This window comes from Colletes gigas, unplaced genomic scaffold, assembly GCF_013123115.1.
Source record: "Colletes gigas isolate AHSC1104 unplaced genomic scaffold, ASM1312311v1 Colletes_gigas_Sc00037, whole genome shotgun sequence".
In the NCBI taxonomy this organism is placed as follows: Eukaryota; Metazoa; Arthropoda; class Insecta; order Hymenoptera; family Colletidae; genus Colletes; species Colletes gigas.
This window is the reverse complement of record NW_025106666.1, coordinates 1,437,088-1,464,104: the sequence shown is the minus strand read 5'-3', so window position 1 is coordinate 1,464,104 and position 27,017 is coordinate 1,437,088. Positions and strand designations below refer to the sequence as shown.

Below are 27,017 nucleotides of genomic sequence, written 5' to 3'. Positions count from 1 at the left end.
TTCAAGCATGTAACAAGATTTTAATTTTATTTTTTAGAGAATTTTACGTTTAACAAATATTTTTTTGAATCGTAATTTCGTTCAAAATATAATTCGATATTATTATTTTTTAAACGAGGCTTGAAAATATTATCTTGCCATCGTCTATCTTTTTCAGTTACCATATTTTAAATACAAGAATCGTGCGTACCTTTAAGAAAAAATACAAGTTCACTAATAGCAAAGTTTTTTTCCTTGATGTATTATCGGCATATGTTGTGTGCATGAGCTGCGCCAAACGGATGCGTTCTAGTCGGCCAATTGCGAAGGGTTTCTCTAATAAGAACTTTTATAGAAGAGGGAACACAAGCCCAAGTGCGAGATTTCTTCGTTTCTGGCTTCACTTTTCGCGCGACAGCGTCTCGATCCGCTTTGTGGCGCGTGTCAACCGGAACAATTTAATTTTTACCGTCATATATAATTTATATAATTATTTCGTTACGAGTTCTCGCTAAATTAATACCTTTTTTTACAAAATACTAATTGCAAATCATGTACACAATCATTTTACATCGAATACCATTATTCACTTCGATTTTGTTGCGTTCAGGAATCAAAGATTTGTGAAATTTTGTAAGTTTTGAAAATTGGTTCGTAAGACTCCCAGGAAATAATTTTGAATTGCACGGAACGCGCTAGTTTTTCAATCTCTAGTTCTATTTTGATTCTCTGGTGACGGGAGAGATATTTGTATATGCTAGTTTTTGCAATTGACAATTTATTGTTTTGCGAGAGAAAATAAAATATGGAATCCAATGATAAAATTTGGTGACTGGTATTGACAGTGAAAAAATTAGGAAGCACGTGCTTGTAAATAAAATGTACAATCTTAATGATTTATTAAATATCTGACAATTGTGTGACAGATTTTTGGTGAGCTCGGTGAATGTAAAAGTGTTAATTGTGTTTAATAAACAAGTTTTAAAAAAATCGTTAAAAAAATCGAAAATGAACAAGTATATGGCACGATAAAAAAACGAAGTGTATAGTAATACTGAAACGAATGAATAGAATCAATTAAAAAATTTAACAAACATGTTAATGTTAACAGTATATTATTTAGACAAATTTATATTCCTCGAAAACTATTTTTTAGTTCACTTTATATTTTTTCGGGATAAAAATCGAAGTATTCTAGTTTAAATAATGCCGAAGTGAATACAAAAAGAAACAGAAAAAATTATAAATTAAAATAATTTCAAGCTGCTTAGATTTCTTACAAAGTTCGATATTGTTTACTATTCTGAAATGAATTTGCATACTTTTTCCAACGTTTTGTAACCACGTTTTTACATTTTACAACTAGGAAAATGTAGTTATTTTAATGTACAATTAAAAATAGTTTGAATCATTAAATTCCTCAAAATTTAAAAGGATGGTATTATGAAAAAACTTCTCATTGTCAGGCAATTATTTGTTTCAAAACAATAGCTTATTTATTGTTTAGTAAAAGCTTCATTCAGATCGAAATATAATCTTACCAAAAAACAAAGATGTTAGTAGCTTTAAAAATTATTTCATCTAATAAATGAATAAAATGATTAAAATTCTTATTGCAGCGGAGTGAAATTTTGATATAATTCTTACAAGTGTTTCCAACAATTTAAAAATTATGTTCGAAATATTGTAATAAATTGTCAAATTATACAAGTTTAGTATGGAAGAAAACACCAATCTGTAATTGTATTTTTTTCTTCTCTCTTTTCTTTCTAATTAGATTCAACTTAAATAATAAATTACTTTTCTATTTCTTGTACCTTCCTACAAAGTACCTTTCCCCAAAATTGCCTGTAAATAATAAATTACGAAATTGCCAACCTCTATGTTAAAAAATGAAAGAACGCGATGGCTGCCAAACGATCGATTCGTCGAAAAAGCACAAAGGAAGGTCGAAAAAGTATAAATCACCGCCCAGATTGTTCGACCCGAATTGCTGGCCGAAAGTAATAATATCTCGCGACAACAGAATTTGCAAAATAGCCGATGAATCTTCGGGAACTAGTTCTACGTTCCTCGAGGCACAGTCCACTAAATTGCAAGCTAAAGAAGAGAAAGAAGAAACTGCCTGCGATGTGCAACACTTGTGCTGCGAGGAAAGCTACGCGAATTTTGAGGAGGAACAGAGCGTCTGTTTGATCAGCAGCTCCAGCGAGATTCAGGAAGATTCGGAAACGTGCGAAACCACGACAGAAAACGAAAAGGATTCGAAGAACATTGATGAACCAGTTCTCGATTGTTCGATTTCTGAAACGATCGTCCAGGACAGGCCCATCTTCGTCGACCTGACAGCCGACGAGAAGAACACGTGGAAGCAGACTATTCTGAAGCGGTTTAGCGACGTGGACACTTTGACCAGAGCGAATCAAGAAGAAACCGGAAACGAAAAATGCTCTGCAGTCGTTGCCTTGGGTATGGAATTTGTAGAATAATTTTTTTTATTTATTATAGTCAATATTTTAATGGGTCATTAGGTCATCCCATAAGTTCGTGCCGTTCGTTCTTCTTGGTAAGAGATAAATGTTATTGATTCAGGAAATGTCTGGTATTTTTGTAAATACTAAGATCAATAATTATAGAGATTTAGGGAAAAACGGGGTAGGGAATAGGATTAAATTAACTCCTAACTAGTACAATGTATTTAAAAATAATAGCAGTCTTTATTTTATGCATTTATACAATATATAATATATGTATAATGAATTGAAAAAGAACTGATAGAGCAATATAACAAAATTAATGTGGAAGACTATTTTACGTTAAAAAACTTATGTGATATATTAAAAGGATATATGTAGAGTCCTTAAATATTGAAATAAGTTATCAGTCTTGTAACAAGTAAAGGTTTCCTCCATAAAATCGATAAGCGGGTATCTGCCATTAATACGAAATTATTTATTCCAAGTATCATCCAACTCGCTAACCGTGACAAAATATTGTAAAATAATAGATAAAAGTCATTTTTGCTGATAGGGTTTTTTAGATAAGAGCTATTATGGTTAATAATAATAGTTAAACTCGTATTCTGTTATCAAACGTACAACGAATTGAAGATGATAGAAGAATCCAGACCTAACTCAAACTGTGTTGGTAGTATTTACTAATTATGAATTACTGAAATTCCAGAGCCTCGAATTATGATAGCAGATAGTTCCAGTAAAGTAAATCACAAAGGACCTGCCAGCTTGGCAACTGCCTTACGAGATCGCAGGCCATGTTTTATACCGGTGCAACCGAATCATTCTCTGCCAATTCGTCCAGCTCCGCCCGCGCCTACAAGATCCTTCCGCGTGGACTGTTCATCTCTGTTGGTTGTATCCAAGCCCATAAATCTGGACATCGTTGAAGTGGAGCCAGTGAAATCAATCAGTATATCTAACGAAGAGGTTCTCAAAAACGCAGATATGAATCTTGACGAGCAAGATACTATAAAAGAGTCCGCGGGCTCCCTGAGCTACGTCATTCCCCAAATTTCCAGCGTGGAAAGCCTTCGTTGGCCCAAGAGGAAATTCAACGACGACGTGGAGCACGAGAACAGAAAGAAGAAAAGATCGCAGGAAGCGGATTCTAGTCAGAGCAGAGAGGAATGCGTCGAGAGCTCTATCAAGGAATTTTTAAAGAATTTCTGTGGATCCAAGGAGACAGGGGGATCACAGAACTTGTGTGGGGACAAGTGTGCCAAAATGGTGTCGACGTCCAAGGAAGACAATGGCAGCAAAGTGGTGCCCCCGTTGAGATTGAAGAAAGTTCTTCGTACAGGTAATCTCGACGATAATAAATAATGCTTTCTATTGAATTTTGCATGAATGATAGTAGTTTAAGTTTCGTATTGATGTCGTTTTTAAAGGTACAATTTAAGTTTGTAAGCATAAAGCAACCTAATTTTTTAGTAAAAATATTGCTCATATTTTGTATCGTGCCTTTTTATTTATCTATCGCGAATAGGCCAGTTTTAAGCGTTGCACGAAAGATACAAGATATTTTAATTAACCACCGAAAACATTCTATTGTTAATAACAGAGGCGGATAAATATAGCAATTCCCAGATCACTGCGGGATCGGAACAGGAATCGAACTACAGAATCATCACAGGCTCCACGCCTCGGCCACAATCGGACACGATTCCCAGCACATGGTCCGAAATGCTCTGCGAAAAGGAAACGAATCCCGCGTCTTTGAAAACGGACAGCTACAAGTTGAAGTACCGAAGAAACAGACTGAAGCAAAAGCTTCGCGAACTGCGGAGCAAGGCTCAAGAGTTAGCCAAGCAAATGGCGAACGACACCAGCTACCAACAAAACACCAGATTGAGACAGGTGATGAATCGCTACGAAAAACAGATCGAGAACGTGTCTAAATTGCACAGCAAATTGTCCGTAGCCATTCCGGCCTCGAGCGAAGTGATTAACGTAAACGACGACGGTGCATGTCCAACCGATGACAAATACCTTTTCGTGAACCTAAACGAGGAGAGCGAAGAACCACTAAAAAACAACTTTTTAGATTCGTCGCCCGAACCGCCTAAGTTGTCGCCGCGATCGCCGTTGAATTACGAAACTGTACAGCTCGGGGAGATCAGCAACAGTCCTCCGATCCTACCAAGAGTCTGTCTCCCCGATTCGATCGACGAAGATCTAGATTTACAAGTCTCAGAAACGAAAATCTGGCCGATAATCGAGAACTCGATGGAACCCACGGTTTCCACTATTCAGTGCAATTCCATAGAGGAAGCTCCTGCGGATCTCGAGGAGTGCGTGCAAACGAGGCAACAGAATAGTACGAACAACGTTCACGTAGAAGATTTCGATAATAAATCCTTAAATCGTACGGAAAAAGTAATTCGATTTTTTGAGGATGATCGTATAAGCATGGAGAAGAAAGAAGAAGGTAATAAACTGGTGGACGAGACTCCAGATCCTGCGATGGTCCAGGAATCGGAGAAAATTAAGTGTCTCGGATTCTCTGACCAGATCACTGGCATAAATTCTGTTGCAAGCGGTTTGGAAGCGGCTGCGAGCATTTCAGCCAGCACAATGTTCGAATCAACGCCCGACAAGCAACTTACTTCGTCGAGGGAGCGTGTCCCGCAACATAACTCCTACGTGTCCAGTAGGAGCAATGTTATGTTCACAAAAGTCAGCGAAACCGGTCAAAATATGGAAAAGGTTCGTTGATAAATGAAGATATTGTATTTTTGTTCCGACACGCGGGATCTAGATGTTTGATTGGAGATTGTTTTGATTCAGGTTACATCGAGCTCGAATCAATCGATCCAAACCGATTCCATAGGGGCATCGAAACAGGAACACGTCACGTGTTCAAGTTTATCTCACAAAGGAGAAAAACTGTCGAACGATCCTGCGCAAAGGAGCGGCAGCAGTAATTCGATAACCGAACAATTTCCAACTCTTGGTAACTGGGTGGCACGAATGTCGAAGAAGCAAACTTTGAAGCCCAAATCTAAATTACAAACCATGGGAAATGATTCTTTTGCATCGACGGAGAACGCTTCTCGTGTAAGAGGAACTTATTTCGTTTATGGAATTATTATTATTCTTTCATTTCTATTCATGTGCAACACATTATTGTGTGACGACAGATTCCCGGGCCCGAAATGCAAAAGATAAGTGGTCCCAGTGCGACTGACAATATATTGAACAACACTCCTCAATGCAGTACGGACAGATGGCAATATTACCAACAACAACAACGACGACAACAATTACTACAACACGTTGCTGGGTCCGTAACTCTTTCTCAACCAGTTCCATCGGTACCGCCTTTGCGTCCCAACATCTATTCGCCAATCCCTATGAATCAATTTTACCCAAACAATTATGCTGTAAGTAACACATATCGCATTCGTAAAAATACGAACTAAATTAATACTTCAACGATTACAGATCGACCCCTACAACGGTGTCGCTCTAAGTTATCATCCAGCAATGTATCCTTACGGTACCTATCCGTATCACTCTCGATTGCATCCAAATTTCTTACCAGGATACCATTTTCCCATGCAAGAAGGTCTGCGGCCACTACAACACGCGGACAAACGTTTTCCACCCATGCAGGAGCCAATGATGAAGTATCCCTCTCCAACTACAAGCAACCTACAACATCCAAACAACTTGAGTTTCGATCGTTTGCGAGGAAGATCTACTAACAACGCTAACGCGGGCTATCTACCGCCCCTTTTTTTGTCATCGCCATCTTTACCCGCGTCGCAACAGACTCTACTGCGAGTACCCTTGACTGGACATTCGATGAATAGCCAGTATTCTCAGAACAGGATGATTCCGGACGTAGTCGCGGCCGCGGCTGCCGCCGCTGTTGTTGCGGCAGCTTCCTTCGACAGGCAACGCGACACGTTAACATCCAACCGAGCAAACAACGACGCGTTGCAAACTTCCAGCCTGTCAAACGTTATAGAGTCACCGCTCGTGGCAAATGTTAATAAGCCAGTCATTAACCGAGATGCGACCAATCACGCGCAAGACGTTAGTTTTGGCGAAGAAGGCCACGAGAACAACGTCAAGTATCAAGAGATGCAAAACATTCTATTCGATCGATTATCGCTCGTCAAAGGCACCGATAATTTTGCACAAACGAACCCTGTTGTTGCCAACGACGCCCAGGCAATGCCATCCATCGACTCGACGACGCCGTATCGGGTGGCTTTGGTACCCTCCCACGCACAATTGTCGAAGACCACACCGGGGAACCCGCTTAGGAATTGCAAGACGCCGCATCTCGGTAAGGTGAACCGAAGCCCTAACAGCTTACATAATCTTTCGTGCTCCAATTGCGGAGTCATCGGGCCCAAATTTAAGTGTCTCGGATGCGAGATGATATTTTACTGTGATGAACGGTGCCAAGAAAAGCATTGGGGGGTTCATATGCAATGGTGTCCAAAGAAAATGCCAAAACTGAAGAAAGTCACTTGAAACTGACCTTAGGTCGTTGGTATTTTTATCCGAAACGCGTCTGATTTTATTTCGAACGTACCACAAGGAGTGCTGCCATTTTAAGGGGGCATTTTCGTTATTCGATATGAAGATACCTATTTTAGATATTTTAAAAAATAGGAATTGCTTGCTACCCACTTTATGGAACGTAAGCTATTATGTTTTCAATGAAAATTGGCTTGGTAACACTGATCGTGAGTGTAAAAGTTCAATAAATTTTATTTGAATATGCAAGGAACATGTAAAAATAGCAAATGAAAAAAATTTTTAGGATACACGAAATTTTGGGGGGGAACTAACTTGATTTTTCGAAATGTATTATCGTATACTGATGCATTTCCACCGAACGAGAGAGTAAAAACTGATACAGTGAGTCCTCGATGAAAGTCGCAAAGTTGAATCTGTTCGGAAAATGTTAAAGAAACATAGAGTTTAGTAGGGCCATACATGTTGAAAAATAAATAATTGTGATAGATAACAAAATTGTTAACGTACTCTTAAACTTAAAATGATGAATGTACAAAGGAGGGTGTTAAGAAATGCCCATTTTTGGCATCGCCCGGAAATGAAAAATTCATGCAGGATCTTTTAGAGTGTCTCCCAAGGAACAAAATATGTCCTTATCACTTTCCCGAGAAACGATGGGAAAGTTGACAAAAATACGTTCAAAGTATGAATGTTATGATAACGTAACTTACGTATATTTTACATTCCTTCGTCTTCTTCTTCGGATATCGAACAGTCTTCGAAATACGTAGTAAGGAACTCAGCAGGCAGATGAATAGAAGCATGAAATCGAGCAAATCCAAAGTACCATATAATCATGGCTACATGGGAACAGCACCCAACAACGCGTGCTCCGACTTTGCATCCACATGAATATGCAAGTATGGCTTCCAGTGCGGTTTTACTTTTATCAATTAGTACATATACAAAGTATTTTAAACTATTTGAGTGTCGTGAATGCAGTTTCGTTTTAAGTAAAATGGCGTTAATTGGTTACTACCCTTAATTCATTTGTCCGTTAATTTAATAGTCAGTAAGATTTATTAGTTTCAATTAATGATTCTTATTAATCATTTTTAAGACGCTTCGATACTGTCGATTAAGATACTTTGAACCGGGTGATAATTTCCTTGCGGATCGTGGCATTCGATACTCTGTAGTGGAAACTCGGAAACCACTAACAGTTGAACAAGTTAATGAATCGAAATTCATTACAAAATATCAATATACTGTTGAAGTAATCGCAGGACGTATAAAAAGTCGTTAAATATTTCGAGGGCAGTTCGATATCCGAAGAAGAAGACGACGAAATGTAAAATATACGTTAGTTCCATTATCATCACATTCATACTTTGAACGTATTTTTGACAACTTTCCCATCGTTTCTCGGGAAAGTGATAAAGACATTTTTTGTTCCTTGGGAAACACTCTAAAAGATCCTGCATGAATTTTTCATTTCCAGGCGATGCCAAAAATGGGCATTTCTTAACACCCTCCTTTGTATTCTTTTTGTTGATTGGTGTAAACGGTGGAGATTAGTCCAAAACTTTTATCGAAGTAAGAATTCGAACTTTTAACGCGAAGTTACTCTACATTCCATTTTGAAATTGATTTTTTCTTTTGGAATAATATTACCTATTGCAACTTAATTGGCAAATGAACATAAAATAACAAGCAAACTTCGTATTTACGTTTTACTTTGCTTAAAAGCTTGTTCTTTAACAGTGAATATATCTGAGTACATAAGTGTTCATATTTTTGATATGCTTATTCATTTGTGTCTACATAATTTAAACGTATCTACAAATATAAGCAAAGACTATATTTCCACACCCATGAGTAGATGAAGGCAAACGTAGATAAACGCTAGTAAATGTGAATTTCATACTCTGGTTTGACTTTTCAACCGGAGCAAGAATTATAATAATAATTAATAATACTTAGTGATAGAATAGGTAATTCATATTTTAAACATTTTATTAATACGCTTTTGTTCGCTCATTTAGTGGAAACGCACTAAAATGTGATGCAATCAATGATGTGATAATCTTGTGCCTCGTTTTTTAAACCTTATTGTAGTCTCATTATTGACGTTTACTCAAAGAGTGCCTATTCATATATGTATATTTTTATAAAAATTTGATCACACGATATATTGTATACTCGAAGAAGCTATTAATTGACATTTGAAAATTCATTCATACAGACTGTCTCGGCTAAACTGTTGCAGACAGACCCCCAATATTTCCTCTTAAAAAATAGTCTGTAATAAATTCAAACATGCACAAAATTGTCTTTGATACTTTGAATGTCTCTATATCATTGTTTGATGTTTGAATAAGTCGTCGTTTTAGATTACTTTTAAATGACAATTCATTAAATACTTACGAAATATGTGTTCATTGAAAAATATTGTTCCATGCACGAATACTTCTAATATGCCAAATTTTATATTCTTTGTACATGATTACTTTTGTTACCAAATTTTTAATTACTGTACACAACATTTACTATTAATTGAATAGTTAGGGGTAAAATTATTACTCATATTTTTAGAGTATTTTAACTGTATACTTTTTTAGTGAAGAAAAAATATATTTATAATAAATATGTAATCATAGTCGTTGCAAACAAATGACGAAGTAAAATCGTACGATTTATGCAACGATGATAAAAATGTATATTTATACAACATCCCACGCGATTAAAATATTACTTTGTATTATGCTTTAATAAAACATGAAAGTAGATAGCCATGTAATGAGATGCATGAAAGCTATGCAAGTGTACATTACAAAATTACGTAATAAATGTATACACAGCTTTAAATGCATAACACCAACAAAAAAAAACGATTAAATGTGTAAACACATCCTGTGTGTACCTGAAACGTAGCAAATGATTTACGATAAAGGATTTGTTAGAATCCTTTGAATTTCTTCGAGGAATTTCTTTCAAAATTTTTATTTTAATTTATTTCAATCAGTCGAATAGAAAAATAATTCCTCCTAGGTTAAATACGCGAGATTTCTAAACATTTCAATAAACTGTCTTCTCTGCATTCAAGATGTAGAAAAGATTTGAACAATGCTTGCGATATTGTAATCCATTTGTATATGTGAATCCAAAAATTCAAGATTGTTAAAATTTGCTTTTCAATGTGCTTTCTTTTGTCTTATTTACTAACTTATTGAGAAACACATGAGCATCTTGATAATGAGGACTCGTTTCCTCCGAGACCCTTTTCATCCAAGCGGTTAGGCGTGGCCTACCTTCCCAGGGATCGTAACCACCTACACCTGTATAAAAATTCAAATTTGTTAAATACGTTTTATTACAATTGTCGAAAAAGCAAATTAACTATTTGAGTTCTAATGAATGTCAAGTACTATCCCTAATTTTATGGCAACTTCAAACTCTTCGATCTTGAATTTTTTTTCTTCGCGCGAGGAAAATATTTCTTGCACGCCACAAGCACAGAAGTACGACCAAATAATAAATTTCAGAAATATTTAACAGTGGATAAATTTTGTTTATAGTTGTTTAATTTATTATAACATCAATATCTGGTAAAATATATTTCCCTGCTATATGATTACTTACGAACTTGTTCTACTTCACACGAGCCGACAAGGTCGGCGATACTGATTTCAGAACCGACTAAAAAGGGCGTATTTTGTAACCAAACATTCTCCAAAAGATCGAGATTATCATTTAAACGCTCTTTGTATGGCATTATTTTTTCAGGCTTTGCCGGTTCGCCAGTTAACATTGGCGTCAAATACTAGAATTGAAATATAACATCTAGTTAACAATGTACGGGGGGAACACGGGGTAAACCAATGATTTTCAAATTAGAACCGCAATTCCCAAAGTGGGGCGTTTTACTATTCAAAAAAACACAAAGCTAAGTGTTTAATATAGAAAAATATGTATAAATTAAACGTTTTTTCGTATTAATACATTGATCAGTTTTGACTACTAAAAATATATATTTTTTTTATATCATGATTCCGAAATGAGAAACAAAATACTGAAAATCATCCTTATTTAAAGTGAACTGCGAAACATGATTAGTGTGATTTAGAATTACCCACGTACATTGTAAAATATTTTAGTACCTGTTGTAAAAAATACGAAGCACAAAACAGCCTTGTATTAAGATGTTGCCATTCGAGGTATTCATCAACCTTAGCCTGGGCTTTTGAATCCTTAGGATACCAATGATCATCTACATTAAATTCTCTGCAGATATATCTGAATATCGCAATGCTATATGAAATGTAATAAACATTTGAGTTAATAAAGTATTTACGAATACTAAATTCTTCCGAAGACTCAAATTTGTATTATCTCATTTATATTTAAAAAATCCTAATAAGTTTTAAATAATAAGGTTTTTACTTTACAAGTTGCAAAAGATATAATGCAGTACAAATGTATTTCGTAAATTACGAAATACATTGAAAAACGATTTAAATAAATGTTATAAAGAGGCCTATACATATATTTGTAGAAAAGAATTGTCAAAAAAATGAAAAGTATTAGATGAAATTATATATGTATACATATAGTTCTTCAGAAACGATATAACATTTATTTAAAAAAACAAACAAAAGGGACGATTCGGATAATACGGGTAGTTTCTTTCCTATAGAACAAAGGTTATGTTGATTAAATACAGGAATGTTATTACGTTAATATCAACAAACAGTCGTACAAATTTTTACTTTTCAAATATGAATTATAATTTGTTTTTTTTCATTTTATACGTTCTGTATAATTTAAACATAACTATACCTTTCAATTATATTAAAACCATTGTGTGTGATGGCAGGAACTTTTTTAAATGGGTGGATCTTTTGATAGTCTGCATTATGCTGTTCCATTTTACCCAAATTTATTTTTTTACTTTCAAACGGTATGTTGCTAACTTTTAAAAATATATATAAAGCTCTACTTGGTTGTGATAATAAATCATAGTACAATTTCAGACTCATGTTTTTTGGTAATGTATTGAATGTGCAAAGTTGACTAAATATATTAGAAAACGAATTAAAAAGTTAACTAATTTGGGTATTCTTTATTAAGTAATAAATAAAATCCTGGAAATAAAATATAATTTAAAACACAAATAGAAAATAAAATTAGAAAAAAATTGTCCATAAAAAATCAGAATTTGGTCGTGATTAAATAAAAAGTCCATGAAGCATTAATGTATGATTGGATACAATTGGGAATTGGACAATTTTATCTTCCTTTATTGATATTTTAAATATATAGAAATATACTACTACAAGACTTCCATTTCAGGTGTGGTTGAGTAGAGACGGTTGAGTGAGTGCTGCGTGTAAGAGAAGTTAAAAAGGTGGTTATAGGTGGAGTAGGGAGTGGAAAGTGGGAGAGTAGGTAGAGGGGGAGAAGGTAGTGAAGGGTGAGTAAGGGCGAGGAAAAGGGCGGTGTGCAGGGAGGTAGGGAAAGGTGGATAGGGAACGTGTAGTTTGGAGGTTAGGGCAAGGAAAGAGAGAAAAGAGAGAGAGAAGAGCAGGCATGGCGCTGAGGTAGAGGGGCAGTGGCGACATCGGGCGGTAAGGATTGAAAGGAAAGGAAAAGCGGGAGATAAGGTAGAGAGCGGTGGTATAAGGGATAGAGAAAAGGGTGAGGAAAAAATGGTGCAGAGGTCGCCGGAGGAGGGAAGGGCGAGCGAGGAGGGGAAGCTAGAGAGGCTGATCAGAGAAATGAGGGAGGAGGTGAGGAAGGAATTAAAGGAGGTGAAGGTACAGGGGAGGGAGACAAGGGAGGAGATAGAAAGAACTAGGGAGATGATGGAGGAATGGGAGGAGAGATGGAGAAGGGAAAGAGAGGAGATGGGAGATAGGATGGAGAGTTTAGAGAGAGATGGGGGAGGTGGAGTTGAAGGAAGGTAGGTTAAAGAGAGTAGAGGAGAGGATAGAGGCGATGGAGACAGGAAGGGCATGGGAGGGGCGAGGAGATAAGGCGGGCTGTGAGAGGGAGGGGGAAGAGTGGGAAACAAGGGTGCAGGAGCTGGAGAGAAAATTAGAAATGAAAGAGAGGGAAGAGAGAAGGAAGAACGTGATAATAAAGAGGGTAGGGAGGGAGGGAACGGCTATGCAAAGGGCAAGGGAAATTTTGGCGGTTGTAGGTTTACAAGGGGGAATTGTGGGGGCAAGGGAGGTAGGAGGAAGAATGCAGGAGAGGAAGGAGGTGATGCTGGAGGTGAAGTTGGAGTCAACGGAGGCAAAGAGGGAGGTGATGAGGAACAAAGGGAGGTTGAGGGGAAGGAAAGAGAGTGGAGGACGATATGACGTGGAGGGAGAGGAGGATGCAGTGGCAGCTTAGGAGGATAGGAGAGGAGGAGGAGGTGAAGGGAAGGAGAGTGAGGGTGTTTTACGGAAAGATAATGGTGGATGGGACGAGCGGAGGGAAGTACTTAGAGACTGGAGGGGGAGAGAGAAAGGAGGGGTAGAGAGGGAAGTAAGGGAGGGGAGTAGGGAGGGAGGGAGGAGAATGGAGGGACAGGTAGAAAGAAGGAGTGAAGAAAGAGGGGGAGCAAAAAACTAGGAGGAAAGGAAGGAAGGAAGAAGAGGAAAGGGGAAGGGAGAGAGAAAGATGGAAGATAGGAATGGAGTGAAAGTATGGAAATGGAAGTCAAAGGCGGAGGAGGCGGGCGTTGAGATACGGAGGCGTAGTTTTAAGGTTAGGAAGTAGGAAACGAAGCAAGGCGAAGCGAGAGATGCGAGCGAAGTGATTGGTACAAGGCGCGTAGGTTAAGGTTAGGTTAAGAGTAGGATAAGCGGAAAGAGAGAGAGGGGAGGAAAGCGAACGAAGGAGGATAGGTAAAAGGTAGAAGTTAAGTTAGTTTAAGGAAGAATTGTGAAAGAAAGGAGGAAAGGCTCTGTAACCCTAAGGGGAAGCCAATAAAATCATACATACATACATATACTACTACAAAGTGTCTTATTATGCCCTTCCACAACATGTCATGTACTGTCCTCCGCTCACTTGAAGTCCCGCGGAAGGAATGCGGGAGAAGTAGAAGGGGCACACGTATTCCCACGCACACATTGGTCTCTAGCTCGCTATTCGTCGCGGCAGTTACACACACATGTGGACTGCCTGAGAGCAAGTGAGCAAGACAGATAAATGGACTCCCCTTGCCCCTGTGCCGTCTCGCGGGACTTCAAGTGAGCGGAGGACTATACTTAACAGAAAATTTTTATTAATCAACCTTTACTATGTTTTCTTATTTACCTTCTATTTATGTTGTATGTGTTGAGTTTTGGGTATTAATAAACAGATCGCCACAATTTAGTTTGCATACGTGATAGATTTTATTGCCACAGACAAAAGGTGCACCCACGTTCCTTTCTTAAGAAGTGCAAAAAGCAAGTAAGAGACAAAACGGTAGACCGGCAAACGGGTAAAAAATTTGAACACATGTTTCAGCTCTAGCTAGAGCGCACTCTGCCGGCATGTCAACCCAACTAAAAACTATTTTAATTCTTTGTTACGTCCCGAGATAGCGGTTTAGGGAGAAAGGACAGTGGGTTGGTGCCCGTGGAGCGCTGAACCGCTCTGCTCGGCGAGACGCGCAAAAATCAAACTACTATTGATTGCTCGAAAAAGATTGGTAAAAGTTTATTCGTCTTAAGCTTGATTTTAGATACAATTCTGTTGACTCTCAAAATCGATCTGCTCCTCCGCGGAAATCTTCTCGTCGTCCTCGGTGTTCATCCCTTCTCCGGAATATTCCTTGATCCTCCCTCTGGATTGTCCTGGTCCAATCGGGGTTCGTGCCTTGCTCCCTCCATCCGAATCGTCTTCGATCGATGATCCACCCCCGAGCCGAGTGGAGGTGGAGGTTTCGCGGCCATGTTGGAGCGGCGCGCGTGAGAGAGAGCGTGGGAGTCGAGAGAGAAAATGAGGCTAGCGGCCTAAGCAACCCTTAAGAAAATTTATGACCCTTATGAGAGTAAACGAAACTCGAAGCGAAGTGTCGCGAGGCCCTGCTGCGTGTCAAGACCATTGAAACTCTTATCGGAAATAGCTAATCGGTCACGGTCCGTAATAACTAAACAATAAACTAAAGGAACGATGGAACCTCGAAATCGACGCGGCCTTTAGAAAATAAACTAAGTATCTGAAAAGAAGTGCCTTCCTTTCTCTCTACCTTCCCCAGCTTGATCGCCCACGTTGAAAAATATACAATCGTATTGTTTATTACAATACGCTGGTCCGTTTGAAATTCGTTCTTAACTAAAACGCAGTTACATGACTCTGCACTCGACGGTGAATAATCGGGTTACAATTAATTCCCGTTGTGGCGCTATGTGCATTAAACCTACGTTCACGTGATAACGTAACATCTTAAATACAACAGTATGAATGCTTGTAGTATCATTTTTCAAAAGGAAATCAAAATATGCACAGTGAAAACTATACTATTTAGAATCCCATATAAATTTCATAATATTATTACAAATAAAACATCTCCCACTTCTAGAATGAGTTTCCATTTGTTGCAATGATTATACTAGGCATACATTGTTTAAACAAATACTAAGAATACTAATAAATTGAGTATACTATCATAAACTATCCAAACTAAACCTAATCCTAGGATTCATTTATTATATAAAAACAACGTAACAACATAGTATCAATCAAGTAATTCTAATTTAAATCATATCTATACCTACGTTATATTAGGTTAGGTTTTTGTTGATTTTAAAACGATCATATTCCAATCCATTGTTGAGTCTGACAAAAAATAATTACATATTTGGACTCAACGCAACAAGTTATATAAAACAACACAGAATTGGGGAATTTCAAAAGTATATTTTTCGATTTAGTCAAATTGACCGTATTATATATATATAAAATATACAGCAAAAACATGAGTTTACGAAACAATCCAATATTTAATTTTTGTTTCAATAGCAATTACTCTTAAGAAAAGAACATAGAAAGAACACTAAATTTAATATTTTAATCATGTTGGGAGTCTTACCTAAAAATTTATTATATTTCTTCGTCGCCATTAAATACTTGTATGAGCAAAATATTACTTATATTCCGTATAAATTCTATAAGTTGTTATACATAATCACAATTTATCGGATATAGGTTTAACACTTCTCATAACTTACGAAGAGATAATCTTCACCTTCAGTAGTTTTATGCCGCTTGAACTGTACACATTAGTCGGATTTCAATGTGTAATGCACATATATATTCACACTTAGGCCAAATCATAGTAGTGTTATTCATTTATTATGACACGGCAATTAGTTCAGTGTTCTTTCTACAATTTAATTTGCATCTGATCTATTCCTAAATCTTTGTTACGAAAGTTTTTTTTACGGACATGGTGGTTAAACATTACATATTAATTAATTTTATAAAGTAGCGTGTCATCGAACAAAATGTCTAACTTTCAACAGTATTACTTGATCTCAATGAAATGACACAAGTTATGCGTCATATTTGTATTAATTCAGACTCATAAGTATCATAATTTTAATTTAATTTTACATTCAATCAGAAGACATTAAAAAAAATAATATTATAATCTTACTTTCAATAGATCTAGCTTCCTTTTTCACGTCTGAATGCCTTTACCAATTTGCACGGATCCTGGTAGATCCCAGATTGGAATTAGAATATCTCACAATGATAACGATTTATCTTTTCAAGATCGCGAGAATTCACGGCAGAAAAGATGACGGAATTTATATTTTGTATTCAAATGACGGTGAAGTTCGTTCATGGAAAGAGTTACAAATAAAGTATCTAAAAGAACGTAGGGATTTGTGAAAGAAACTATTTAAGATTAAACCCGTAGAGTCGTGTAAGTAACAAGAAGTACATGCAGATAGCACCCGGAGTGAAAAAAATGGCCGACTGCGAGAAGGAGGAGGCTCACAATCTCGTAAGCTATTTGCCTTTGCCTACCGATTATCTAATCACTTAGGCGACCGCGACAGTTAGCAGTCCACAATGATAGTGTACCTTATCTATCGTTAAACTAAACTTATACCCATTGTTCTTGTCAAAGAACTTCTTCTTGGTTATGTTGTCTTTCAATGAAGTATTATTTTAGTCGTTGTCACATTTATTCTTTATTTACGTATACGGTTTCATTCACTCTGTGTTTTTATGTCGAGGATTTATAAATAATATTTGTACATGATGTGCAGGAAAAAGATTAATTTAGTCATTATTTGAAAATGATCAATCAACGCAAGACTTATTAATCATTTGACAGTATCAAATAGGAAGTACTTGTCTATCGCCAAGAAATAAATATAGTACATTATATCTCTTTAAATGGTAATTGTAGAATGTCAGTAAGCATAAAGTAAAATATCAGTTAATTTAAAATTATGTGATCCAGATACTTGTAAGGATACTTGACAAATATGTTGAAATTGAGGTTATTCTTTATTCTTCATACTTCTAGATAATACATTATTAATTCTTCTCACTTTATTTATTAACATACTTGTTGAAGAGGTTTTGTGTTGACTATTAAGATTAGTTGTAAAACTTTTATTTTTTAAGTTGCATTCATAAAAATGAAAAAATACCCACATGTGATAGGAAAAGTCATAAGGTGTAACACTATTTTTTTAAAATAAGATTTTATGTGGTAATAAACCTCAACAAAATAAATAAAAAATAACCCAATCCCAATGTACAAGAATGAGAAATATTAATATAATAAATTAGAAGAAAGAAGAAGACATTGACATTAATTTGTCATTCCTAATTAAAATCAATTGTTTATTCAATAGCATGATCACTTTTTTCCTGTTATGGGTTCTTATTTATTTAATTTAAAAATTTTTTCAGCAAATGGAATTTGAATGGGTACTTCATGAAGAAGTTCATTCTTCACTGTCACAGTTGAGGAATATTTTAATGGTATGGTAGAAAAGTACTTTTTTCTTCGTTATGAAAAAATAAAAAAATATTACTGTTTTTTATATAATACTATAGGAATGTGCACAAAGATTTCCATTAGCATTATTTGGCAATGATCAACATAATAAGACAGACAGATTTATATTTGCTGCCCCACATGACCAAGTGAAATGCATAGCTGTTTTAACTGGTGATAGCATTACAAGCGCTGTATGTACTAATAATTTCTTCAATTTGTAATTACATAATTGGCTAATAAAAAAATGTTTACAGGATGTAAACTTTAAAGTTCAACGACAACAAAATGTTAATATGAGAACAAGCATACAAAATGAGCATCCTTGGAAATTACAGCAAATACAGGATGCTGCTAATCACTTACAACAAGCTATTGCTCATATAGACAATGTTGATCATCATTATCCTTTTAAAACATCTGATGAAGTTATGCACATATTAGGAAACATATTAGGTTGTCTTCAACGTAGTCGAACAAGTTTAATTGTTCCTAGGAAGAAAACCATTGATGATCTAATTAAAAGCCGTAATATGGTAAGCAAACATTTCTTAGCCATTTAAAAAATATAAATACAGTAGTGCTCACTTAAGTGTCCGCACTCGGGACCGGCCGTGGTCGTTTAAGTGGGCATGGTTACTTCTCAGAATTTAACGGTGATAAGGAAAGTGGATAAGTGCGAATGAGATACAATAGCTGGCACTCGAAATCATATATACAATGTATCGATAACGACCGGCGTCAAGTTACGCACGACACGCTCGATGTTCGAAGCCGCTTGGCTTTCAAGAATTGGTGAGGATAATCGCGGACATTTAAGTGGGCAAAAGTGCGGTCACTTAAGTGGGCACTACTGTATATTCCACAAATAAATAAATAAATCTTTGGGGTAGAGCATTTCTGATAGGGATCGAACATTATTTTTTGTCTTCAAAAATCATGAAAGTTATTCGGTTGATGTGTTAAATTCTTTACTTTATACGCGTAAGCAACTGAAATACAAAATTTTGTTCGCAGAAGTCTTTGAATCCAAATCTTCCAGAAAATTTGGCTATTAGTTTTTACATTCAAAGTTACAAGTTGGTTCTAGCAGTGTATCAACTAGAAAATGCGCATGGTAGTGTAAAATATGAAACCCAACAAGCAGAATGCAGTGTACCCTGGTTAAACGATGCTTTAGTATTGCTCACTATAGCATTACAGCTTTGCCAGCGGTTAAAAGATAAGGTTAGTTCGAACAGTATGGTTTCGAATTTCTTTATCTTATTTCAAACACTTTTCAGATCTGTGTTTTTTCTCAATATAAAGATTTTACGGTGAGTTCTCATGTTCCATCTACAGTGGGTTGGTAATAAGAGTATATCTAAGCTGTTACGTGATTCTCAGTTACAAAACTGGCTCTGTGTAAATGTATACCACAGTATGCCATAGTCAATGCTCTGGTAGTATTTTTGGTGAATATTGTTTTTAAAAATAAAATTTGACCCTAATTAGAATAAGACATCTATAGAATTTTTAAAAATTCTTTAATTTACATGTATATGTTTCGATTTATTCATGCTTTGAATACATTAACTTTTGTCTAGAACTAAAAATTCTTTTATAACAGTACAAGTACTAAGACTTTATTGTTGTTTAATGTGAATATAAGAATTTCGAAAGAATTTTGCCAATAATAATTAAATTTACAACTGTGTTGTATTTCGTTCGTTCAGTACTATTTTTTAGTTATATTTTGAAGATCTTCGATCTAACATGTAAGAGTAGTCGTAAATCATTATTGAATTGTTTAGTGGAATAGTTAAGTAGTGTTTTTACTACACTTCTGTGATCATTCGGAATGTTAACAGCAATTCTTCCCTACTTGAATTTAACACCTTATTCCTAAAGTAGTCTGTGTTAGTTTTCAAGTCTTTGTTTTAAATTAGTTTCTATAATCAATTATAGTTTTTTAAGTATCTCAATCAATTATTTATTTTAATCACCAAAGAAAATAACATTTAATAAGCACTGACCTTTATTGTCATGGTATGACGTTCCTTTCATCATACTGTATCTACATTTACACACCAATGAATTCAATTATCTTATTACTAGATATATTATATGAATCATAGACCAGACATTAGTGTAATTGTTGTTGATTAATGTTATTGATATTTACGAAAATATGGCACAAAAATAGCAATTACTAAGAATTTAAATGCAATTGTATTAGACATTTTAGGATTACTTTAAGATAACAACGCTAGAAATTTGCAGTTTTTATTAATAACATTGGATTGTATGTTGCATTGAGTTGGATGGAAGGTATTTACGATTTTATAAGAAAAATGAAATTGTTTTTGAATGTAACTCTGACGCTTTCTTTGTATATATTTTAAAATGATAAAATTAGAATATAAACTAAAAAACATTATAGTTAATACTTGTTTATGTAAACGTCCAAAGATTTGGTTAAGTTTATAACTTGTAGTTTTAATTTCGTTGACGAAATTTTGAAAACTTTCTATAAACTTTTAATTCATTTTTTAATTTTTTAATTAGATATAGAATGGATATATTTATTCATGTAGTTTAAGTATAAATAACTAAAACAAGTTTAATTGTTACGAGAAATGAAATGTAATAACTTTCCATGCAGTTCAATAAGTAATAGCAAGTCTTTCTTTAGTATTAGTAATTAAAATTTGAAAATAATTGTAGAAATGTTATATACTTTGAAAAGATGAAAAAATAATCGAATATATTCATCTTGCTTTAATGACTTGTGTGTTTGGAATATTATGGTTCCAAATGCTGTGGTTTAGAGTATTAAATAGTTAAAATTAAATTTTATGCATTGTATTTTTCTTGAGTTTTTATTATTATATTGTGTACTTATAAATTATATTTTATCGATGCCATTTTACAAATTACATGTTATTTTAAATACCTTGTATTAAATACAAGATGGTACTTAAGTGTTTATTATTATAATGGTCCAATGAAATGTACCATTTATTCTGCTCTTTAAATATGGAATTAATTTTGAATGTAAAATTCATGTCAAGAATAATTTATATATTTACTGATTATACTTACAACAGCAACACAAGTAAGTAAATGATACATTTAGTAATTTCTTTGTGTACATGTTATATTCAAAAAGAAAGGTATGTTAACAGGTGATTTTAAGTATGTACCTTGTATTTAGAAACAATAAAAATTTTACTATATACCAATTTTATTATGGCTTATTAAAGGAATACTATTTTTATATATTAAATAATATTAAACTTTATAATATTTATATAATGTCTCATGATAAACAATAATATATATTTAAAACCAAATCAAATTTTGCATAATGAAACACAATTACAAAAAAGCAAGCTTGATATTTGTATTATCTATTTTTCAAACAATTCGAATGGTGTCCGTGAATTCAACTAATAAAAAATTGTAGTCTTACCGATCATCGTTCGTTTCCGTAAACAGCATAGTAATTTCTCTTTTAGAAATAGAATTTATATAGAGGATTTGAAAAATCTTCTCTATAACCGTTTGCATTTCTTCAAGTTGAGTGACGTATTGATTTGAGTAACCGTTATCTGCAGATTCAAAATCGTTTGATCAATCATTTAAAACAACGCGTAACGCATATCAATATGTTAACACTAATTCGAATTAACGATTGTTGTATTTTTTGTTACATACTTACGAGATTAATTGTAATTAATTCGAGAATTCTTTTCAAATTATTAATGTGATTTCCGTAAGTACTGAGGCTGCGTTTGTAACACTAGTCTTGCTCAGTCGACTCGCGAGCAGTATAGTCTGTTTTCCTACATTTTTTATCTCTGCGCAAGCGCAAAAGAATTATCTTCGCAAGAAGATTTGGCGCTTTAATGTGGAACTTAATAGCGGCAGAATCGGTTGTTTGTGAGTGGGATTGTTGTAGCTTTTAGTGAAAAAGAATGGCCTAACTTATATCTGTTCGTCGGGTATGGACGATAGATATTAATGCCCATAATTTTCTTCAGCCTTGCGTGTGCGAAAAATACTACCTATCTTTTTACAGCTTTTCTACCATCACTGTTTCGTTAATGATTCTGCGCTCTCAGACCGCATTGCTGCAGTGACGCCATCCAGCGTTTTAGTCGTGTAATAATTAGAAACTTGGCAAGAAAGAGATGTGTTTATTGTATCGTATCTTTTTGACGCTACAGTAATGGTTTGAAATCTTACTGAAACTGGAGAATGACTGACCAATTACTAAACTGGCTAAAGGACTACAGCGTCACTGATGTAACATCAGTTATAAGTCTAGATATGGAAAAAGATACGTATATCGGAAGCTTGCAGTCATAAGAAATCGCTAATTCCGGTATATGATGAGGTACAGTCTCGTTTACACATGTGGTACTTAAAACGACAAGACACGAACGATCTCGTTACTGATGTACAATTCCAAAAAAAGTCCGCGCAAGACAACCAAAAGTCTTGGGGAATAGAACTGAGAAAGTATCGTTTTACTTTAGAATTGTGTCCATGACCAAGATGCATAAGCTGCCACCAGACATCATAAATAAATATGAAAAACCAAGGGCCTTAAAAGATTATCATCCATTACCAATAATTTTCATGGCTCCGAGCAAACTAATGATAGAACAAGAAATGCGTAGAGATCAGGAAAATGGCTCTTCCATTGTACCAACTGAAAAGTCATTTTCTTCTGTCTGTGACTGTTAATACAATGACAAATCATATCTCAAGAAGAGATCACACTTGGATGAAGTGAAAATAAATAAAATGTTTAAAAATTAAATTTTTTGGTCCCAATTTTATCAACATACACGAAGATGTAAGAATTTTTACGGGAACCAACAAATACTACTATCAGTTAGCAGTTGTAAAGTTAAATATATGTAGGACTTTACATCCCTCCTGCTTTAGTTCTCTACCCATTGGTTCTTGTTGTAATGTCTACTGTCCAGGGGAAACAGTATTTCATTTTTTTTATGACTATAAATGTATTATCTTCTTGTCATCCTTAAATATAATAATACATTATGAAATAGGAAGGGTAATAAAAATTATTTTCAAACATTATTGCATACTATCTTTCTGTCTAAAGGTATATAATAAATAAAGTAACTAAGAAATATGGTGAGACAATTGTTTCAGCTTTGGAGAAAATGATATACGACTATACACAAATAAAATTTAAAGTAAAAAAAAGCATATATACATTTTCAGTATCCCATTTAATGAAATGAAAGAAAATCATTTAATAAGATAATGTTGAAAACTAACTTGTATTCTATATTAAATCTATTGGGTATAGTGAAACAAGAATATAAATTCTATGTAAATGTTTTGTCATACTTATAAATTTTATATTTTTCGGACAATTAAGATACCAAATTAAGTATTAGCCTAATGAAGAATACAAAGTAAATATAAATAAAAGCTTTATTAGTTTTTATAATATCGATTATATTATCTTCGTGTATGTTGATAAAAATCTTGCAATGCCTGCACCTGAATTTTAATAAAGATAGGTTGATTTTTCGACCACAAAAGTAGGTTTTTAAACATTTTATCTATTTTTTCCTCGTCTAGGTGCGGCCCTCGTTCAGAACACGATTTTTCGTTGCCTTCTTGTTCGTTGACATCCAAATCTGAAATATCCTCGGTTTCGCTGCAGGTGGAAAGCGATTCTAATTCTTGTTGAATAACCATTTCCTCTACATTTGTATTTACTGGAGTTGAAATAGCAGTCATGACTGGTGCGCGGAAGAAGCCATTTTCTTGGTTTTCTCGTGCTTCTTGTTCCAACGTATCCATTCCTAACATTTTCTCCCATGACTTCCAGATAGTACTTGGCGAGATATCCGCCCAGGTTTCGGTGAGTATATCAATGCAATCCTTTATGTCAAAGTCCTTATAAAATTCTTCCACTCCGCCGGGAAGTTCCAAAATTTTCTTCAGCATACGATGGTAATAGGATTTTTTCATCGTATCAAATATTCCCTGGTTCATTGGCTGTAGAATGGACGTCGTAAACGACGGAAAGTATACTATTTCAAAACTGTTGTCCTGTCTTTGTTCATCCGGCAGAAGTGTGTGAGTTTCGCAACGATGTAGTAATAACAGTACTTTTCCGGGAGTACCCCTTTCGAGTTGGTGTTTTTTTACGGCCGGTTCGAAATGGTTTTTCAACCATTCCGCGAATAATTTTTGATCCATAAAACCATTTTTTTGAGCCATGAAAATAACAGGCAATTGATTCTGGCAGTGTTTCAAGACTCTCGGTTTCTCATATTTGTTGATAAAGATTAGCGGAAGTTTGTGCGTTCCGGTGGCATTTATGCAAAGTCCTACAGAGACCCGATCCTTTTTTGTTTTACTTCCGGGGAATCTTTGTTCTCCAGCATGGACCAACGATTCTTGCGAAACAGCTTTCCACAATAGACCAGTTTCATCCATATTATATACATTCTGTAGGTCTATATTTTCCTCTTTCAGTCGCCGTAGAAAGCACAGGGAAAATTCTTCCGCCCCCTTCGCGTTGGAGAATATATTCTCACCATGGAGCTTCAGCAAACGAATCCCATGTCTACGTTTAAACCTCCATACCCAACCTCTGGAGGCCGAAAACGACGAGGGGCCGCCAAATTCTTCGTTTAATTGTTTCGCTTTTTGTTGGAATTGTATATCAGTGATAAGTTTGCCTGTTGCTCGTCGCTGTAGGAACCACGAGTGTAGACGAGCATCTAATTCATCAAATATAGGTGTCCGCATCTTCTTCTGATCGTGTATTTCTGATGTCTGTAACTGTTTCCGTATCTGATCTTCATTCGATTTGATGCGACGAATAGTTGAATCGGTGACATTGTAGTAATTAGCCAGTTGTGACCATGAACAACCATCTTCTAGTTTTCGTAAGACGTCGTATCGTTGTTGCAGCGTCAAGTACACTCGTGTCTTGTTTTGTCTACCAGGCATCATAGAACGATGCGTACACCCGGCGGTATTTATTTCGTTCGAGGGGAATATGGTGCACAAAATGCATCCCCTTCTCCTTCTTAGTAACCTTTTAGTTGTGCGATTGAAACGTTGGATGGCGTTACGACAATGACCAGATCCAGTCAGCGATGTCAAAGATTTTATTTTTTTTTTACGTTTGTGCAACTAAAGGCAGAAATTCGCGTTACAAATGTATGTGCAAATTTCTATTGTAAAGTTGCCAAATTCTGTTCGTTGTTAGTTTATCAGTATTCTAACTGGAGTGATCCCCCACTGTAATCAACGAAACTTTAAAAGTGCTTTGACACAAAATAGGTTACAGTAAAAAGATAGGAACCGAGAGCTTGTTTGAAAGAAGCAGACTGCTGGCATTCAGAAACCGTAATCGTATGAAAATGAAATTTTTTAATTTTTGGTTTTAATCTAATGAATATTATGATATATATTCATATATTTATAAAATGTTTGTATTTATATAGTAGTGTAAGCATAGGCAAGGAAAAAAAGAAAAGTGGAATTGATGGATTTGACCGTTTAAAAGTCCATAATTTAATCACAGGTTTGTACCTTACGACGTTATTTCTGCTCTAGTGTCTGATCGACACCACCAATTCTACTGTTTTTTTTTTTTATTTACACGTTGTGCTTAACTTTATATGAAATATATATATGCTATTGACACGATTGTAATAAATCGACTAAATACGTTTCAATGAATTTTAAGATGTAACTACGTTTTTTGCAATTGTCAAAATTTGTTTACTGCCATTCAGAGATGCCAGAAAAGCACCGCCGGGTGCACACGCACACATGCCAGATACGCGTACGTGAGCTCGTGGAGTTTCGGAAAGTCGACAAAGGCAAACTGACGCATGCCCTCTTTCTCGATTCTCCGAAACTGCCCGAAGTAAACAACTGAAATCCGACCTCCCGTCAACGGCATACGATTTGGATTCTCGAGCCGAGATTCTCGACTGCCCAGGCATTTTTACTTTCCGACCTATGTAGGCGCACATAAGCAAAGTACCCATAATGAAAAAAAAATTTTGTAAAATTTATTTTACGGAAATACACGTTTTAAGACCTCCTGATCATATTTTAATTATTGAAAAAAAAGACATTTTTTTTTATTCCCATGTATGAGCACACATATGTATATGTATTATTAATACGATTGAATATAAATAGCTGAATGAATTTAAATGAAACTTTACTTTTAAGTTTTATGTTCTCATTTCAAAGGCGTGTGGACGGATTCAAATACGTGAACACTAAACGTAACGATGTAATTATATTATTTAATATTTACTAACTATTTAACATAAAGAACATAAAAGAAAGACATAAAACGTAAACGTAAAAGATCATAAACGTAAAACTGTGATTGCTCTCGACTAACGTTCGATACAGAGTGACGTTCCTGCAGTCAAAGTCGACCCTTCCTTATTCCTATCTTATAATAATGATCTAAACAAAACGCACGTTCGAGACGCAGTCTCTAAAACGTATTTCAGCTTAAACCTAAACACCTCACTCGATACCTACTCTAGCTTAGACTAAACACTCCTATCGACGCAAACGATAACGGTTCCTAGCCACACACATACACTCCTTACAGATTATACCTCTTGTTTCATAGTTGTTCCGATATATAGGCATAATGTATAAAAAATCTTTTAAATGTTTCATATAAATCTTAGGACGAATTAATTTTTATATAAAAAAAATTATATACACTTTTTCTCTATCTTCTCTAGAAAAGAAAACATTAAATGAAATCTTATACATTACATGCTTACTTAAATCGCATTGAAAACGAATACCACAAATGTTTTAGAATAATGTGCAAAATGTGATTACGATTTTCTAACTCGTTTCTAACAAGGAAAAGTTGGAATGGTACCAGGTTTTGGGTTAGGTTTTACTTTGAGATATTATTAAAGTTATTACAGGTACTTATTTTTAGAAATAGAACTATGTTCACCACTAATCAGCGTGGCGTGAGTGATGAGGTCTTTGCCTGCAAG

The 27,017-nt window shown here is 35.1% G+C and overlaps 4 protein-coding genes across 4 annotated transcripts; 2 read left to right on the top strand and 2 right to left on the bottom strand.

Moving 5' to 3' along the window:
- Positions 1 to 1,871: 1,871 nt before the first annotated feature.
- LOC122402546 lies at positions 1,872 to 6,983 on the top strand. Its single transcript, XM_043405421.1, has 6 exons — positions 1,872 to 2,448; positions 3,163 to 3,795; positions 4,057 to 5,201; positions 5,283 to 5,552; positions 5,636 to 5,878; positions 5,940 to 6,983. Exons 1-6 carry the CDS (start codon positions 1,872 to 1,874, stop codon positions 6,981 to 6,983), a joined length of 3,912 nt encoding a protein of 1,303 aa, XP_043261356.1.
- A 2,731-nt stretch (positions 6,984 to 9,714) lies between these two features.
- On the bottom strand, positions 9,715 to 14,413 carry LOC122402558 (glutathione S-transferase theta-1-like). The gene is made up of 5 exons (XM_043405448.1): positions 14,283 to 14,413; positions 11,811 to 12,115; positions 11,132 to 11,282; positions 10,614 to 10,794; positions 9,715 to 10,309 (listed from the first exon to the last, which is right to left on the bottom strand). The coding sequence occupies exons 2-5, from the start codon at positions 12,008 to 12,010 to the stop codon at positions 10,152 to 10,154; spliced, it is 690 nt and encodes a 229-aa protein (XP_043261383.1). The 5' UTR covers positions 12,011 to 12,115; positions 14,283 to 14,413; the 3' UTR covers positions 9,715 to 10,151.
- A 2,204-nt stretch (positions 14,414 to 16,617) lies between these two features.
- LOC122402557 (protein rogdi) lies at positions 16,618 to 20,333 on the top strand. Its single transcript, XM_043405447.1, has 6 exons — positions 16,618 to 16,965; positions 17,889 to 17,960; positions 18,036 to 18,170; positions 18,234 to 18,512; positions 18,994 to 19,203; positions 19,260 to 20,333. Exons 1-6 carry the CDS (start codon positions 16,903 to 16,905, stop codon positions 19,326 to 19,328), a joined length of 828 nt encoding a protein of 275 aa, XP_043261382.1. The 5' UTR covers positions 16,618 to 16,902; the 3' UTR covers positions 19,329 to 20,333.
- Positions 20,334 to 23,460: 3,127 nt separating this feature from the next.
- Positions 23,461 to 24,969, bottom strand: LOC122402584 (jerky protein homolog-like). The gene has a single exon (XM_043405510.1). It carries the CDS (start codon positions 24,967 to 24,969, stop codon positions 23,461 to 23,463), a length of 1,509 nt encoding a protein of 502 aa, XP_043261445.1.
- Positions 24,970 to 27,017: the final 2,048 nt, after the last annotated feature.

Bases quoted from the DNA above. Each gene is read 5' to 3' on its own strand.
- LOC122402546 (XM_043405421.1), top strand. From the start codon at position 1,872: ATGAAAGAACGCGATGGCTGCCAAACGATCGATTCGTCGAAAAAGCAC. The intron at 2,449-3,162 runs GTATGGAATTTG...CTGAAATTCCAG, and splicing joins CTCTGCAGTCGTTGCCTTGG to AGCCTCGAATTATGATAGCA. The intron at 5,202-5,282 runs GTTCGTTGATAA...GTTTTGATTCAG, and splicing joins CCGGTCAAAATATGGAAAAG to GTTACATCGAGCTCGAATCA.
- LOC122402558 (XM_043405448.1), bottom strand. From the start codon at position 12,010: ATGAGTCTGAAATTGTACTATGATTTATTATCACAACCAAGTAGAGCT. The intron at 11,283-11,810 runs GTATAGTTATGT...CATTTCATATAG, and splicing joins GGTTTTAATATAATTGAAAG to CATTGCGATATTCAGATATA. The intron at 10,795-11,131 runs GTACTAAAATAT...TTTCAATTCTAG, and splicing joins CTTCGTATTTTTTACAACAG to TATTTGACGCCAATGTTAAC.
- LOC122402557 (XM_043405447.1), top strand. From the start codon at position 16,903: ATGCAGATAGCACCCGGAGTGAAAAAAATGGCCGACTGCGAGAAGGAG. The intron at 18,513-18,993 runs GTAAGCAAACAT...TTTTGTTCGCAG, and splicing joins TAATTAAAAGCCGTAATATG to AAGTCTTTGAATCCAAATCT. The intron at 19,204-19,259 runs GTTAGTTCGAAC...AACACTTTTCAG, and splicing joins GCCAGCGGTTAAAAGATAAG to ATCTGTGTTTTTTCTCAATA.
- LOC122402584 (XM_043405510.1), bottom strand. From the start codon at position 24,969: ATGCCTGGTAGACAAAACAAGACACGAGTGTACTTGACGCTGCAACAA.